Below are 17,025 nucleotides of genomic sequence, written 5' to 3'. Positions count from 1 at the left end.
CTTAGCATTAAAAATAGCAATTCCATTTTTATCAAGTTGTGTAACCTTAAAAGGCCTCATGATGCATCGTATAATATTAGAAAAAAGGATTCCTGGCTGGTACCCTTTTCCCGTACTAATCATGGGTTAGACAGGCTGCAACACCGCATGCCCAGTTGTCTAAACTCTTTAGAGAAAAGGAACCTTGATATACACACCATTTGTAAAAAAACATTGAAAGAACACTTTTTCACACAGTGAATAATTGTGCAAAAATTTTGTTGTATTTGCTTTATATTTTTCCTGTATAGTATGAACTGTCGGAATACATGTTTTAATGTGCACGATGTCAGTATTAGTTTATATTTGATGTAAATTGATTACATGTATATTTTTCATGGTTTGAATTTCTGTGTATATGTCTTGTCAATTTTAAACTGTCGGTTTGGTTGTTTCTTATGCCAAGGTAGGGGCAGGAACCCCGTCAAGCTACTGTATTGTAGCTTTTTGTTCCTGCCCTGGCATTTTTTGTTCGACAAGGAATGTCAAATAAAGAATTTGAATTTGAATTTGTATTTGTTCAGATCGAAACTGGAACCCTCAAGTGCAAGACAGTAAACTGAAAAAAAAAGAGGAGTTAAAAACTGAAATCTTGTGGTTATTAGTTTTTTTTTTTCTTTTTTGAATCAGCCATTATTAGGATTTGTTTAGTTTTAGAAATACTAAGATGTTTTCGTGTTCGGTTCAAAAAGGCTGCTGCAAACTGTATTCCTGTGATGGTTTTATTTTTTCTTTCTAAAATACCTTTGAAAAAAAAAAGGGGGGGAAAAAGTAGCAGTTAAATGTAATGCAGTAGCACTCCTGCTTGTAAGTTTTTTTGTTTTTTTTAATGATAAGCATTGTTTTAAGGCCCGTTCACACTCTTGCGACCGAGTACGACTGAGGGAGACGAGATCTCTTACAACTTCTTAAATGTTTCTAGAATGAGGGAACACACTGACATTGTGGCGCCATCTATGCGGTGACCCTAGAACTGCATTTCACAAAAGCGAAGGTTTTGCGGGATTTCCGAGGTCAAATGTGCGTAATACCCATAGAAAGGCTCGTTTATAACATTGACAAAGGTTTTTCGAGCCAAGAAAGAAAGTATAATACGCGAGAAATAAAAACAAAATATGCCGGACCGCCGAGTTTACACTGCTTCCCAATAGATGGCGCCAGTGTGTTCTCTGGTTTAAGAAGTTTTAAGGAACCCAGGTTTAAGAGGTCGCAAGAGTGTGAACGGGCCTTTATTGTAAATGGCAGAAACAACTAAATCTATTTTTTTCTTTTCTAAAAAAGAATGGGTTTGTGTACACAATACACACACACACACACCCACACACACACACACACACACACACACGCACGCACGCACGCACGCACGCACGCACGCACGCACGCACGCGCACACACACACACACACACACACACACGCACACATGCGCGCACACACACATGCACACGCACACACACACACACACACACACATGAGTTTTTTTTCCTGATAAAGCCGAGGTTGTGAAAATCCGGCGTTGTTGGCAAGCTGTGTCTGAGATAATAAGTATGCCTCTGGAATATATAGGGCGTCTCTGTATTTTATAAATTTGTTTTGTAAAGATCATCAAACCCTGTGACCTCACCTGCTCACATATCCCCCGTAGCATGGGAGCATTCTGGGAATGTTCAAAAGAACACAGGCAGCATTCTTGGAATGTTGCAAATTTATGTAAGAAGGTTCTATCAATGTTGCCATAATGTGGCACAGGCACTTATCGCTCTTTGGTGGAATAAGGGATATTCAAAGGGATATTATTAGAACGTTCTGAGAACATTACCAGGACATTCAACCAACATTCAAATATCCTAACAAGGTTCTAAGAATGTTTTCAGAACATCCAAAGAACTTCTGCAACTTTCTTGAAATGTTGCAAATTTATGCAGGGACATCCTTTCAATTATAATGCAATTAAATGCAAAGGTGCAAGCGAGCTGGACAAGAATGACGAAAATAATCCCTGGAGAAGGGGAACAAGAGGGACAAAGGACAAACATAAATTTATGTTTGTCCTTTGTCCCTCTTGTTCCCCTTCTCCAGGGATTATTTTCGTCATCCTTTCAATCTCCTTGGAACGTGGTGTGGGTACATCCCTACATTCAGGGAACATTTTCTGAGGCTTATTTATAAAGATTCTACAATTATGGTTTGCTTAGGAAACAGCCCCAATGAGCCATACTACATATATGGATGCGATAAAGCTCCTCACAGGAATTTCAATATTTTTTAATCAAAATATATTTTTAGAACCACAATATTGCCGCTTTCCCAGCGCACTAGCCTGAGCTTGTACTAAGAACAGCTTACTCCTACCTGTCACTTGTCAACTTCTTTGATTCAAAACGTGCTGCATACATAACCAATTACTCGCTCCGAGCTTAAGAACAGGTAGACATGGCATCCCACACTCGATTGCAGGATATACTTTATTCAAAGTATTGAACCTCAGATGCTAAAAATTGGGTATATTCAAAACTGCACCTCTACATACGCAGTGAGTGCCAAGTTCATTATCAAGTTTTGAAAACCATTGCTTTTCTCCTACACCTTATATCACATTCTTCGGTAGACTCATATAAGATAAAACTGATCCCTTATGCTAAGTTTCCAGAAACTCCACTTCACTTGCATAGTTTTGGCACAAAGTGGCATGTAGTGGATGGTGTTTTGAACCACAGGTTGCATGAGAGCTCCGTAAAGTTGGCTTCACCTGCGAAAATTCTAGGAATGTTCGCAAGCGAACATTCAAAGAATGTTGCGCATATGAATGTTCGAAGGCAAATGTTCCGAGAACATTGTGCCTATGAATGTTCACCAGCGAACATTCCTAGAATGTTGAGCAGCTTACCTTGTAGGGAATGTTTGCATAGGAATGTTTCTAGTACGTTCCGAATGGTGTTTTAACGGTCCTTCAACAGTCAGAACACCCAGGGAATGTTCGCACGACATTGGGTGCTACGTGGGATTCAACGTGATTGATATCTGCTGGTTCCCCTGCAAACGCCTTGTCTCGCACGCTGGCATTGCCCGCATGTCTCTTGTAGGATGTGTGTGTGTGTGGATGAATGAATGTATATAAATATATGTACATACCTTTTTCTTTTCTCTCTCTCTTTATAATATTTACGTTCCCTCTTCCCTCCTCTAAGTGTGAAGTAGCCATCCTGCCAATCTCCGCGGGATAACCTCTACACCTTTCCAATAAGCCGATTTTTCTCTCTCTCTAGGAATCATCTTCCATTTTACAGCTTTACGATTTAGAAAGAAGCAGATGTAGGGAGCGAGCGTGGGTTCAGAGCCAGAAACTCTCTATCAAAAACAACATAGCTTTCGTTTATGGGCACCATTAAGGGGCAGCTTTGCTTCATTTTATTGATTTTCCGGTTAGGGTTATTTTAAGCGAAGTCAGCATTCCTGAATCGGGATATATCTGTTGTTTCGATATTGGAGTTTAGTTTTGTAAGTATCTCGAAGTTTTGTTTCGGGTTTTTACATCGAAATCTAAACTATTTGCTTGAGAATGACGGCAACACTGGTACTTCGTTACCATGGCTGGTGCAGAGCAGACTACCTCCGTGAAAAAGAAAGTAAAAGAAGCCGAGAGAAAGATATGTGAGGAAAGAATGCAAAGAAAATCAGCTTTAATAACTATGTATAGGGGACGAAGAAAACAGGAAATTAGAAGGGAACGTTGGTATCATAATTCACGGGGGAGGTCGTTTTTCGAGGCTAGAACGGGAGTGTTGAGGACTAGGACATGTGCTACACAGTATGAGGACATAGATAGGCGGTATGCCATATGCCAAGGGGAAGACGAGACAATACAACGTGTGGTGTTGAGGTGCACAGGGCTTACTCCCGCCCTCTTGGAGGGGGTGATGGATTTAGCTGAAGCACTGGTGTTTGCAGACGAGAATGGAAATATGGATGATAAGTGCATTGTAACAACAAAGAGGAGATTGTAAGACTGGTGGAAATTATCTTGGGAGAATTTAATGCAGTACCGCTGACTGGTACAAAGGAAAGTTGGGACTCCCTCCCGCGTGGCTCCGGCCCAAAGTCTCCACTCTGTCTCCCAGTGGGCCCGGTGCCGGGGTAACGTCGACTAGGTTTGACCAGAGGGAAATTGGCGACTTCCTTGCCGGGGGAAAGGGGGGGGGGGGGGATGTTTCTAGTTCTTTTTCCCAATCCCCCAAAGGTTATCCTGGTGATATTCCACACCAGGTGGTGATAGTTACGAGATTGCAGAGGGTCTTTCGTTCTTAATTTCTAGGCTAGGTGGCGCAAGTTATAAAGGGTACATGAAAACCATTGCTTTTCTCCTACACCTTATATCGCATTTGTCCGTAGACTCATATAAGATAAAACTGTCCCCTTATACTAAGTTTCCAAAAACTCCACTTAACTTGCATATTTTTGGCACAAAGTGGCATATAGTGGATGGTGTTTCAAACTACAGGTTGCATGAGAGCTCCGTAAAGTTGGCTTCACCTGCGAAAATTCTAGGAATGTTCGCAAGCGAACATTCAAAGAATTTTGCGCATATGAATGTTCGAAGGCGAATGTTCCGAGAACATTGTGCATATAAATGTTCGTTAACAAACGTTCCTAGAATGTTGAGCAGCTTAGCTTGTAGGGAATGTTCACATACAAACGTTCCGAGGACGTTCCGAATGGTGTTTTAACGTTCCTTCAACATTCAGAACACCCAGGGAGTGTTTGCGCGACATTGGGTGCTACGTGGGATTCAACGTGACTGATATCTGCTGGTTCCCCTGCAAACGCCTTGTCTCGCACACTGGCATTGCCCTCGCGTGTCTTGTAGGATATATACCTATATATATATATATATGTATGCATGCACTATGCACTATGCACTATACATGAACACGTCATGTATAGTGCATGGATTTAGTGCGGTTGGCTAATCAGATATATCGCCGATTCTCCAATTTAGTTAGTGTCTTTGTCGGAAAACGAATATGATTTTAAAAAGGCAAGTTTTTGCTGCATTTTTGACAGGAGTTTTGAAGATGACACTATAACTAGGCCATAGATTTTCCGACGTTTCTTTAAAAGGAAACTTGGCGAACGTTTTTAAGTGGTTATATTTATTCTTCGTAGAGCGGCGTACTTAGGCGGTGTGTTTTGTATGGGTACTAAAAACAGTGTTTATCGCTTGAAAAAAAAAACTAATAACTAAAAGTTCAAATTTAATTTACAAGTTACGCTTTACATGATTTATAACGATTACCAGTTTATATGTGGAAGGAAAATTTCCCCAAAACGATGTTTTCCTGTTTTAACCAATATCATGGTTTTGGCACTGGTAGGTGTTTTGTCGGTGTTTTCTCTTTTAAAACCAAAAAGTCTATGGCGTAGCTACAATGTGCTGCACATTAAGGCCGAGAACAAAGCACGGAAATTTCCTTTGGCGTTTGTTTAAAGGGCGGAGGACGACTTCAAGTAAGTCGACGGTTTATCACCAAGTGGCAAGTGCTAATCCGCAGACCGAGAAACAGCGATATGAGCCCAACGATAATAATTCCTGGAGATGGGGATTATTATCCCCTTCTCCAGGGATTCTTATTATTCTTGTCCAGCTCGCTTATGCCTTTGCATTAATCGCATTATCAACAAACGAGCCCACTCAACGAGATGCGTACCATGAGGAGTGTCACGTCGATCCGAGGTCGTCAACCGCGGTCGTCTTCTTGCCACCACCCAGGCTCCAGGATGAGGCGGCAGAGGCGTCCCCGAGGGGGGACCCGAAGCACGGGTCTCCGTGTCCCCTCCACCACGGCCACAAGTCCGGGTCCCCCTCGAGGCTGAGCCGCCCCACGTCGCCGCGGGTGACGGCGGCCACGCCCCCTTCCTCCCGGGGGGCCGGCGGCAGTCCCCAGCACCGGCAGCAGCAGGGCCCCATGGACTGCAAGTCGCCGCTGCGCGTGCACCTCAGCAACGACACCTTCAAGGCGGTCAAGTGCGGCGATGCCACCGACGTCAAGGTGAATCCGCGCTTCCGTTTGTCGCGGGGGCTTGGGTTCGGCGATGTTGGCGTGGCTGTGGTGCCTGTTAACACTTCTTGGTCCTATGTACAAGGTGTCCCCCAAAAATATTTACAAGGTTTTTTTTCACTGCGAAAATAAACTATGCATTGCCGAACGCTGATTCTCGCCCTAAAAGTAGCACTAAAGGTCCGAACGAGATGCCAAAGTTTCAGCACGAACCAATATCTTATTTAAAAGTTATAAGTGATTTTCTGAAAAACTCAAGTGGGAAAATGGTTGCCAACAAAGTTCTCGAATACATAGAGCTCTATGGCTCTAGAAACCGAAAATGGGCAAAAATAGGCCCTATTTTTCCCATTAAACGTTTTAAAAAATCACTTATAACTTTTGAATGAGATATCAGTTCAAGCTGAAATTTTGGTATATGGTTCTGACCTCTAGCGTTACTTTTGGCCCGAGAATGAGCGTTCGACAATGCCTAGTGTATTTTTGCGGTGAAAGAAACCCTGTAAAGTGTTTTGGCGGGCACCCCGGGGTGGACAACGTGTCCCCCAAGAAACTTGCTATTTTTTTTTTTTCACCGCAAAAATAAAATGCATTGCATGGCACTCAGTTTGCATGCAAATGTAGCGCTAGTGGCCTGGACCATGTGCTGTATTAAAGCGAGAGCTTTAAGGAGATTGTGTTGCAGAAAAGCCGGCATTGGCTTTTCTGCTTTGAGGGATGGGAAAATCCGTATTGTTCGATAGGATTATGACATCACAGCCACATGACGTCGCGCGGGAGTTTCAAACAACGTACACCATCACGCATAGAATGAAAGTAACTAAAACATGACATGTAATGAAAATTAAAGTTCACTAGCTGCATGTCTCAAGTGATTTCATTTGCCTTAAAGAAAAAAAATTTGAAGAATTTTAGGCGGAGGCAGGATTCGAACCCACAACCCTTCAGTTGCGAGCCAGACATGCTTCCGTCTAGGCCACACAGACCTCCTTGCACAGCTGGGGAACGAGCGGGGGTTTATATGTTTAGCTGTCGCATTCTACTCTTAAAGGCGAAGCTTAAAGGGAAGCTACGGAGCTTCTTGAGAAAAATGAGTTAGAAGTGAATTCTAGTGTATTTTTGCCCCGTGAACCCGAATACCGAAACCATTTCCTGCGCAAGTATTCTTAAACGCGAGAAAACGTGAAAGAAAGTCGCTATACGTGACGTCATTGACGGATCTTTTGGCTGCCCAATGCTAGGAGGGCGGAGCTTCGGCGCTATTTTGAAATTGTTCTTATGGCTCTCCGGTGCGTCACATTAAAATATAATTGTGATATCTGTTATTCTAAAGACCAAATGAACGCAATTCAAGCATTTTTTCTCAAATGCAGAAGTGCCCCATCTTCCCTTTAAGCATCCTGTTGCATTTTCAGAACCAAACCTGAACTGATTCAAAAGTCATAAGTGAGAAGCTTCTGAAATTTTCAGTGGGAAAATGGGGCCTGTTCTCGGTAGCCGACGTAATTCATCCGCGTGTAAGTGTGGGCTTCGTAGGCCGCCATTTTTCGATCGAAGATTTCTGAAAATCGTTTATAACTTTTGAATTAGATAACAGCGAGCTCTAAAACTTTCGCATCTGGTGCGGTTTGCTAGCACCACGTCTGGGAAGAGATAGAGCATTCGGCGATGCATAGTTTATATTTGTGGCAAAAAAATACACTAATTATTTTTGGGGATACCCCGTACTAAGTGTCCCGTACTGCTTGTTCACTGTGGGAATCCTCAAACCTTTCAATATCGATATGGCACCTATAACAAGTCTCCCTTCTGGTTCGTTCACCGTGTCCTCAAATGCAGTCCCTCAATTTCTGTCCGACGATGTAGGAGGTGTCGTACCGTTGCCCATTGCAGTCCTGGCAACGGCACAGCAGCGAGGGCGGACACGGCGTGTGCCTGTTCTGCCGCAGGTCGCTCTCAGGCTTGGCAGTCCATCAACTAGAATACTTTAGGGTTCCTAGTAACCCTGTATAAGAACCCAGTTTGAAAAGGTTTACTAGAGGGTTGATGAAATGGCACCAAAATATGCTTGGTGCAGCAGCGACGGAGCAGCGCTGCTTATTGTCGCGATGTCGGTGGTGGGCCATACAAGTGACAGCATAATTGCAGGCAACCAAGAGGTCGTCTGCAAAAGGTCATCTGCTACAGGCTGTCTGCAACAGGGACACACATTGTCTGCAACAGGGTTCTGCAAATGTATTTTTTTCCAAAAAGGGAACAAAAAAATTGAAGTGGTTTTTCCCGCGTTCTGTTCTGCAGGGCATCATCCACCTGCTGGAATCCCAGCTGTCAGAGAAGCCCCTGCCGCTGGGGTCCCTGCTGGCTTTGCGGCTGCACCAGCCGGCCACTGGGGAGGTGCAGTGGCTGCACCAGGACACCACCATGTTCCAGGTGGTCGAGAAGTACCTCCCGCAGCACAACACCAGCGACTGGAGGTGAGCGCGCTTGCTCACTTCCCCCTCATCTTTCTTAGGGAGACTGCTGTGGACGAACCGTCCTGTGTCATGCTTGAAGTGAAGCGGTTACCTCCTTTTGGAGATCGTTTAACAGCGCCAGTCGTGACAGTTGTTCTTATCCGATCGGTCGACTGGAAACGGCCATCGCCCATCTTCCTTTGACACTTGCAAAGAACTGTACTAGCCTCTCTTTTGTTTGAAGGGACACTAAACCGCCCTCTGCAATACTCTATTTATGGTCATAACTCAATCTATGGGCTCTAAGCATCCTAAAAAAAATCAAACATAACATTCGTGCGTGGCCGATTTCTCCATTAAAATAGGCACGAAAAGATAGATTAGCTCGGTACAATCACAGAGAACCAAGGGTGCCATTGTACGGGGAAGGGCAGGGCTCTGCCCTTTCTTGTGCAGTGGTGCCATCTGGTATCAATCTTTTGATACCGATTTTAATAGAGAAATTAGCTGCACATGAATGAAACCTTTGGTTTCTTAGGATGCTTAGAGCAGATTGAGTTATGACCATAAATAGACTCTCACAGAAAGTGGCCTAGTGCGCCTGTAAGTTCCCGAATCGAACACATATCTCACAAAAGAACTTCATAAAAAAAGATATAGTAGCGCAATATATTTATTGCTACACATATTTTGAATCGGGAGCTATTGAGAAACTACCAACTTTGATTTCTAAGTCAATGTCTCGAATTCAAAGTTAGTTTAAAAATCACTTTCAACTTAAAGTGCGTTGTGCGACATAAATACAGCATGTGCAGTCTTTGCCACGAGTTTAGAGCCTACCACACGCATAGCCAGAGCGAGCTCGCTCCAGCCATGCCTGCGGTGGGCTCTAAACTTTTGGCAAAGACAAAGACTGTACAGTGACGCTTCGAATTCACTTTAAACAGTCCGGAAAATTTGGTTGCTCAACATATCGCGCTGCGATTTACTACAGAGGTGCAGTTAGGTGGTGGCAGCTTGGATAGAAAATATGAACGGATGAACTTGCCTCAATCAAAATATCAAACTGAGCAACCTGTTTCCTGCTGTCTACGGCGGCATTCGCAGGCAGCACTGCATACTTAATTTGTTCAAAAAGAGTATTGCACCTTGGAAATATTACGTTACAGAGACATGTGCCACGCCGAGGAAGCGTATTTAAAACATTTGGAAAATTGTCTGCTAAGCTCAAAGCCAGGGTGTTGTCGACGCATCCAACATATGTTGGCAGCATTATGTGGGCGGCACGTGCCGTGTGCGAATAACGTTTTGGATGCCCAAAACGGTTTTTAACTTTTTATTTTTTGAATGAGGAAAGTTCATTTGTCAATACTTTCACTCCAAGCTTCCACTATCTGGCCGCACTTCTGTAGTAAATCGCAGCGTGATACTGATTTTTGTCGACCGTCTAAGATAGATTTGAAGCGTTGTACCACATATAAGATTCTTTTGGTGAAGAAAAGTTCATTTTGTGATATATGTGTGCTGTCCATGCACTTAAGAAGCTAATGTATTCTTGGGGGGTGGGAGGTCAGTGTCTCTCTAAGTTAGCTTTCCTTTGCTACACCAGCACAAGAAAGGGGAGAGGTGATCTGTAGCAGGGGAAAGCCAATTTGTGCAGCAGTTTCCCGGTTCGTGTGGTTTGACCTATTCCTCTAATTTCTAATGGGGTACTCACACGGGGGATGCTTTCGCGGTAAGATGTGTGTGACGTCAGTGATCGGCGGAACCAGTGGGACTCCGTCCCCAACTCCAGCAAACCCACAAATGGCAAGGAGCCAAGATGGATGTCAGTGTTGTCAGACTCATTTAATGGTCACACTCTTGACAACAGTGCTTGGTGCACGCTGACAAGAGGAGAAAAGGGGAGGCGTACATAGAACGGTGATACGTGATTATGGCAGCTGCACTGTTAGGTTCACAAGACGATGAAGTGCTTTCTGCTAAAGAAAAGAAAAAAAGAAAGAGGTTTTTTAAATGGATGGGTGCAACACAAATAATGTGGAATCCAAAACCAGTTGTATGAGGAGCAGCTTGAGGATGGCATTGGTGAATATCGAAGACTCCTTCAGATGCCACGAACAACACGCTCAACAGCTCAAGCCACAAGTCAGGTGATCCCGATGCCATCGCCGGCATCCTGCAGAGAAAAATCTAAGTTGCCATACACGTAGACAAAATACCGCCAACTGCAAAGAGATCTCACAGCCCTAGCAAAAGCTCCCCATCCCCCTGGGATGTCTACATCAGCAAGGCTTCGTGCACAAGTGTGACATTGTTACCATATGATGCACATTCTGGGGATCAAAGGGAGGGATTTCTCCCCCTTGTGAATACCCTTTTATCTTTCTCTCCTCCTTGTCCCGTTGATTCCTTGTGGATATACCGTAGTTTAAAAGGTTAGGTTGGGGGAGACACCGGACACCAAAAGTGTCGCTTCTGCAGCATTTATGGTTTGCCTGCACATCACGCTTTTCACAAAAGTAGAACTTTGTTGAAAAAGATGGCTTTCCGCTATCATTCGTTTGTATTTTTAATCGAAGATGGACAGTCAAAATTGCTCACTCATGGTTATAATGGTCTAAGAATGTTCCAGCAATGCTAGAGTAGCGGATGATTCCGTTGCATCTCTTGTGTTTTGTTTTCCGTTTTGGCCGCTGACACAGAAAAAGATTACTACTGCTGTGGTAATTCTTTCGTCTTTCTCATTTCTTTGTTTGTTATTTATTTTGTTATCATCTCGTCCATTTCTTTTATTTTCAAGACTGTTTACGTGGTGTATATATTTTGCAGGTTTGAACTGAGGGTGCGTTATCTCCTCAGCAACCTTAAAGAGTTCTACGAAAAGGACCCAGTGCTCTTCGCATACTTTTATAAACAGGTGGGTTTTTCTTTCTTTTCTTTCTTTCCTTTTCTTTCTCAAGACAGCCGTCTTGAAACATGACCTTAAAACACACTCTGTTGCTTTCTCTCATCCGCAGGTACAGAGTGATTTCCTGGTGAAGTGTAACGACATTGACCAAGATCTGGCAATTCATCTATGTTGCTTAGAAATTAGGTAAGCCTTTCTTTTGTAATTATTAGGTCTGCAAAGCTAATCATGGTATGCGTAGGTAGTGTTGGTGATGGCCTTTGTATGCAAGCTCATTTCTAGGGTAGAGACACCTGACCACTTTGTTTTTGACCAATCCCTCTTGGTGGCACATGTTACCACCCACTACTGCAACTGCCCATCCATACATCCATCTCGTTTCTTAAGGCCATGCGTATTCTCAGCATGTGCTCGTGGCTTCAGCCAGTGGTGGTATATATTCTCGAATGAATGCTGGCTGTGGTATCCAGGGCGGAAAATTAGCGAAACATTGCCGGCCTCACCAAATTTACCTGATATCTGACAGGACTCCCTCTAGCCACCAGGCCACCAGTTAAAATAGAATGTGCTATGAACTTGCTTGGTTAGAGAAAAATACTGGCCGTGCTTCTAGCGGGATTAAGCACACTGTTTTTGCAATGCAGTTTAGCGAGAATGCGAAAATGTGAAACAAAAAACTGCAACCAGTGAGTTCTCAAAATCTCTTATTTACCACCGCCATCTTGTCTTTGTTGCCAATTCTTTTATTCTCCATCGCTGCTCTCAGTGGTGTGTGCCAGCAGCCATGAATAATAATTAAGAAAGGTTGTAGTGTCACACGCGTGAGTTATTGCGCACATTAGGTTGTAGCAATTGCGCCACCTAGCTGATGGTGCCGCCGCCATGTTTGTTTTGATTGCTATTTTTAGTGATTGCTGGCACTCATGCTAACTGCTGATGCAAGTATCAACTGCCAGATGCGTCCTCCGTAAAGGGGCCGTGACTGTTGTTAGATATGTTGAAAATTATTTTCTACATGAATCAATGAAACTATATGCAATAACATTTTTAAAGTAAAAAACCAGCACTGTTGAACACAGGTTTGACATGTCTGCGATATCGGTTTCTGTATCGTGTGAGTTTGTAGCAAGTGCAGTCACATTTATCGCTAATTTTTGTATCTGTCTCGTCCCAAAGGATTATGCGCCTGATATTTTTTTCCTATCCATCTCTTCACTATAGGTGGGCATTTCTTTGAGAGTTAGCGGTAGTGCTTCTTGTTTGCCGCCTCATTTCCCTAAGTTTATTTTTCAGTGATGCAATACTGCCGAGATAAGTTGCTTTAAATTAGTGATACATGTTGTTTTGAATTAACAATACTACATGCAATTCTGAGTTGGCAATGCATGGCTGTGAGTGAAAAGGAAGCCATCTGTTGTCAACTATGAGTTCCACAAAGAGTAGCATTGGAGAAAGACTGGCGTTGATTCGGGCGATGAGCGTGACATGAAGTGACACTCTGTCCATGTCTTCCTTCATCTGGTCCGTCGTCTTTTGTACTGTTTTCATCTTCTGAAGTATGATATGACATGGATAGTGACCACCGAAGTTGATGATGTTGGCAGGAGGTTCTGGAAAGACATGACCCACGCGGCACTCGACAAGAAATCCAACTACGAGCTCATAGAGAAGGAGATTGGGCTGCACAAGTTCCTGCCAGCTAACGTGATAACATCGAACAAGGTAGGGCTGCTTTTCTGCTGGATATCCAACGCGAAAGTTGCATGCTCTTATTACTGTCATAACACAGAGCTCTTTGACAAGTCGAAACTCTATGGAAGCTTCAGCATACGTTGTGGTGTTTCACATTTTGTAAATGGAAAAAATGTATACACATAAAAACATTTCAGATTGTGATAGTCAAGTGATACGTGCTAAACTCGGTGTGTAGAAAAAACAGAAAAACATGAAGCTTAGTTTGCATTTTGGAATGATACAGTCAAATAATGGAGTAAAATGGCACCCATTCTTTGTGTGTGGCTTTTGGGTAATTCTACCTGCAACTGTTTAGCAAGTCGACAAACTAGGAACGAACCACTCTCCGAATTAGTAGATCCGTTGGGCTTGAGCAAGTGCACCTATTTGTGTAAGGAAGTGTGCAAGATTCTTGGAAGGCCCAGTAAAGCCACAAGGACGACTTAACTGTTCCAAGCTCAGTTTTCATACTTATCATCTATTGGTGTAGCTGTTCAAACTTATATGATGAAGGCTTCTTCTTCTGCCACTCGATGAGCGTAGAGAGAAAGAGTAAGAGTGTGCAAGATGACTGCATTTGCAGGCCTTTTCTCAGTGTTGGGAAGTACTTTAAGTACATTAAAGTGCTACTTCAAGAGAATTGAGAAAACTTTTACTTTATACTTGAAGTACATTCTCTGAGGATGTGCTTATACTTTGCTTAAATTATTATTTCTGGTACTTTCCGAGGAAGGTACAACTCCCAACTTCGAAGTACATTCCCCAAATTTTGTCTCGTTACATTTGTTTCACAAAATGAGGCTTTGTCAACTTTGAAGGATGACCGAGAGAGATATTCTACTCTCACCAGAAATGCGAGCAGACGACACATTTCTCCGGTTGTACTGGAGGCGCGGCTTTCTCACGGCCTTTTGAACTCTCGCTACTTCTTGCTTGGTCAGCACCAGCATAGGAATTAAAAATATTAGCTGTTGTTACCCTCATTTGGAACTTTGTCGAAGTGCAGATAAGGGCTCGCATTGACTTCGTCAGTGCGCACCGGACCCCCGGGGTTGACGTTTAAAGAAAAAAAAAAGAATAACCTGTGGTGATTGGCTGGTAAACTTTTCTAGCCAAGTTCAAGTGATTTTAGTGTACAAACTATTTGTGACCGCCTTAACCAGGGCCTTCAAAGCCGTCACAATTAAGCATCTCCCCTCCCCGGGTCACTAGACTCGGGCTGCTGTAGGCAAAACACGACCCGACTATGCACTTTGGCAAGAAATGTCTACAAAGGTGTGGAATAGAGTTCTTGAGACAGGTTTGCACTGAGCGAAGCGGAGAGGAAATATTGTTTCTGCAATGTTGACTATTTTTTTTACCGATTATCGCTAGCAATTTATTCGTGATGCGCAGAAATGAGGTCTTTGTGTAAATTAGCATCTGGCAGGCATGAGTATGGGCTTGGACACCCACCAGCACACCATCATGATCAGATTTGGCAATGTTTGTATTGACATCTGAATTAGTTGATGTTTTAGATGGGTGGGGTTTTGATATTTTCTTTGACTTACAAATAAAAGAGAGACAGTTCCTAAACAACTATATTTTATAAATCTATTGCGCAGTCAGTTAGTTCAACTATGAGCTTAGGGAAGGAACATGTGTCGCAATATATTGCTTTTCAACTTGCGAATGGGCGATCTTACTCACCATTAAAAGATCCTAAGGGAGGTCACTGTGTAAAAGGGTAAACTTTTGAACCTTGGGCTTAATATGAACAAAATTTACAATAAATTAACTAAAAAAAATTTGTTTATTGGTCAGAATATGGGGGCGGGGGGATGGGGGGGAGGGGGGGTGTTAAGGCCTATATTTGGAGTCGACCAATACGTGGCAATATATGGTAGTTTGACAGGGTAAAACAACTACTCTGTGGCCGCTTTACTTTATCTAATATTTGCTGCCATTTGCAAAAAAAGAAACAAAAAACTAATGCATCCCTATTACTCTTGGGGCAATGCATACCAGTCTAAAAGAAAAAAAAAACATTGTATAGGGGAATGAAAGATTTGTGTTAAAAATTAGTTGTATTTTACTTTAAAAGTATGTTCTATTTATAGTACTTTACTTCAAATACATTGCACCGAGTGTACTTACTACTTTACTCTCATTTTTTTTTTACTTAAACTAGTTTTTAGATGCACTCTACCCCACACACCCTTTTCTCTGCTCGGTTCAGCCCAAATATTCCGAAGCTCGGAACACATTTAGTTGAATTGTGCGTAACAGTCGTGCCTGTATGGTCGCCGACAGAGGGAAAACGGCGGGGGCATCTCTTTCGAACGCCCGGCCTCCAGCACGCGCGCATTGTCTTCCACTGCGCTTTGACGCGATCGATCACAATTGCGTGATCGATCGCGATCGATTGACGCAATCGATCACGAGCCTCCAAAACGTCTTCCGCGCGCCGGATGTGGGGCATCCGAAACTCTTACCCGCTGGTCTCATCCTGTCAATAACCGAAAGGACCCTAACCTTTCTTATTTTTCTTTCCTCATTGCGTTTGTGACATGTGCAGCCCAAGACCCTGAGGAAGCTGATCCAGGCTCAGTTCAAGAAGTGTTCCCAGCTGAGCGAGGACAAGTGCATGTTCCGGTTCCTGGAGCTGGTCCGGCCCGTGCTGCCCTACGACCGAGAGACCTTCCCGTGCGCGCTCGGGGTACGCACGAGCTTGACGCAAAAACAAGTTTGGCCGTATCGCTACGCTCGGCATGTTGGCTGAAGCTCGGCCTTCTACCGGCATGCCACCCGACGATTGGAAATTGGCCCACGTCATTCCTGTCTACAAATCCGGCAATTACAGCTCCCTCACAAATTACAGACTCGTATCTCTTACTTGTGTATCATGTAAATTACTCTAACTTATAATTTATTACGTTGTTGGAGGGGAATAACACACAGGGCGAGGACGAAGCGAAGGAATGTCGTAGAGGACGAGGACCGGACGAAACGTGGGCCGTCCGGTCCTCATCCTCTATGTCATTCTCCTCTAACACCGTAATTTCACCAGCATGCTCTATTTCCATGAGTATAATTTATTCTCAGACTATGAGATATCTTGTGAGTAACAATCTTCTTTCTCGAAATGAGCATGTTTGGAAAACGAAAGCCCGAAGCCAGTGGTTCCAGGCTTTTGTTTTTCTGTTTCAGTGGAACAATGAAATGAAATCGTGCTAGCACTGTGTTTTCCTCGCCCTCAGCTAAAATTGGCACCTACGGACTATACTCCGGGTCTAGACTATTTAAGGGAAATCTTTTTTTTTTTCGGCTGAAATCGGCCCTTGTCAACTATACACCAGGTGCGGACTGTAGTCCAGGAAATACAGTACTAGGGTACATGGCAGTGCGTGACAGTTGCTAGCAAACAATGCAAAGCAGTGTGCAAAGGTCAACAACGGTGCAAAACATTGCTACGATCGTAACAGTTCCGTTGTCTCGTCTTCTCGGAGACGGATGTGCGAACGTAAGGTTATCATTTCCGTACGCAAGCTGAGCATAGCGTCTCGTTTGAAGAGCGCTTTGTAAAGCGGGCGCGGCATTGAGTTTGCCAAATTGTTTTAGCACTTCTGAGTGACTTTTCTTTTTTTCTCTTCTTTGTGTCTCTTTCAGACTGGCTGGAGTGTTCCAGTGGAACTGGTGGTGAACCAGGAGCTTGGCATTGGCTATCTCACCGACCGCAAGGGACTGGTCAGTGTGCAGCCGCAGTATATTCTTTGGCATAAAACGACGATGTGCATAGTATCACGGTCCTTAGATAAGCTGCTTAGTCGCTTTGAAAACATTGGCACTTTC

At 43.5% G+C, this 17,025-nt stretch overlaps 1 protein-coding gene across 5 annotated transcripts in view; it reads left to right on the top strand.

Annotated features, from left to right (window-relative positions):
* The first annotated feature begins 8,395 nt into the window (after positions 1 to 8,395).
* The window catches only part of LOC8051749 (focal adhesion kinase 1), a 49,171-nt gene continuing 40,541 nt past the window's right edge, over positions 8,396 to 17,025 (top strand). For all 5 annotated transcript variants that reach the window (XM_040504595.2, XM_042286781.1, XM_040220613.3 and 2 more), the window contains exons 1-6: positions 8,396 to 8,567; positions 11,379 to 11,466; positions 11,567 to 11,643; positions 13,062 to 13,179; positions 15,752 to 15,892; positions 16,843 to 16,920. In XM_040504595.2, coding sequence (XP_040360529.2) covers positions 8,515 to 8,567; positions 11,379 to 11,466; positions 11,567 to 11,643; positions 13,062 to 13,179; positions 15,752 to 15,892; positions 16,843 to 16,920 — 555 coding nt within the window. In that variant the 5' untranslated portion in view covers positions 8,396 to 8,514. The remainder of the gene's footprint in view (positions 8,568 to 11,378; positions 11,467 to 11,566; positions 11,644 to 13,061; positions 13,180 to 15,751; positions 15,893 to 16,842; positions 16,921 to 17,025) is intronic.

Source organism: Ixodes scapularis, unplaced genomic scaffold (assembly GCF_016920785.2).
Source record: "Ixodes scapularis isolate PalLabHiFi unplaced genomic scaffold, ASM1692078v2 PGA_scaffold8__174_contigs__length_109621045, whole genome shotgun sequence".
Classification (NCBI taxonomy): Eukaryota; Metazoa; Arthropoda; class Arachnida; order Ixodida; family Ixodidae; genus Ixodes; species Ixodes scapularis.
The sequence above is the reverse complement of the archived record's forward strand: the minus strand, read 5'-3'. Positions and strand labels throughout refer to the sequence as shown.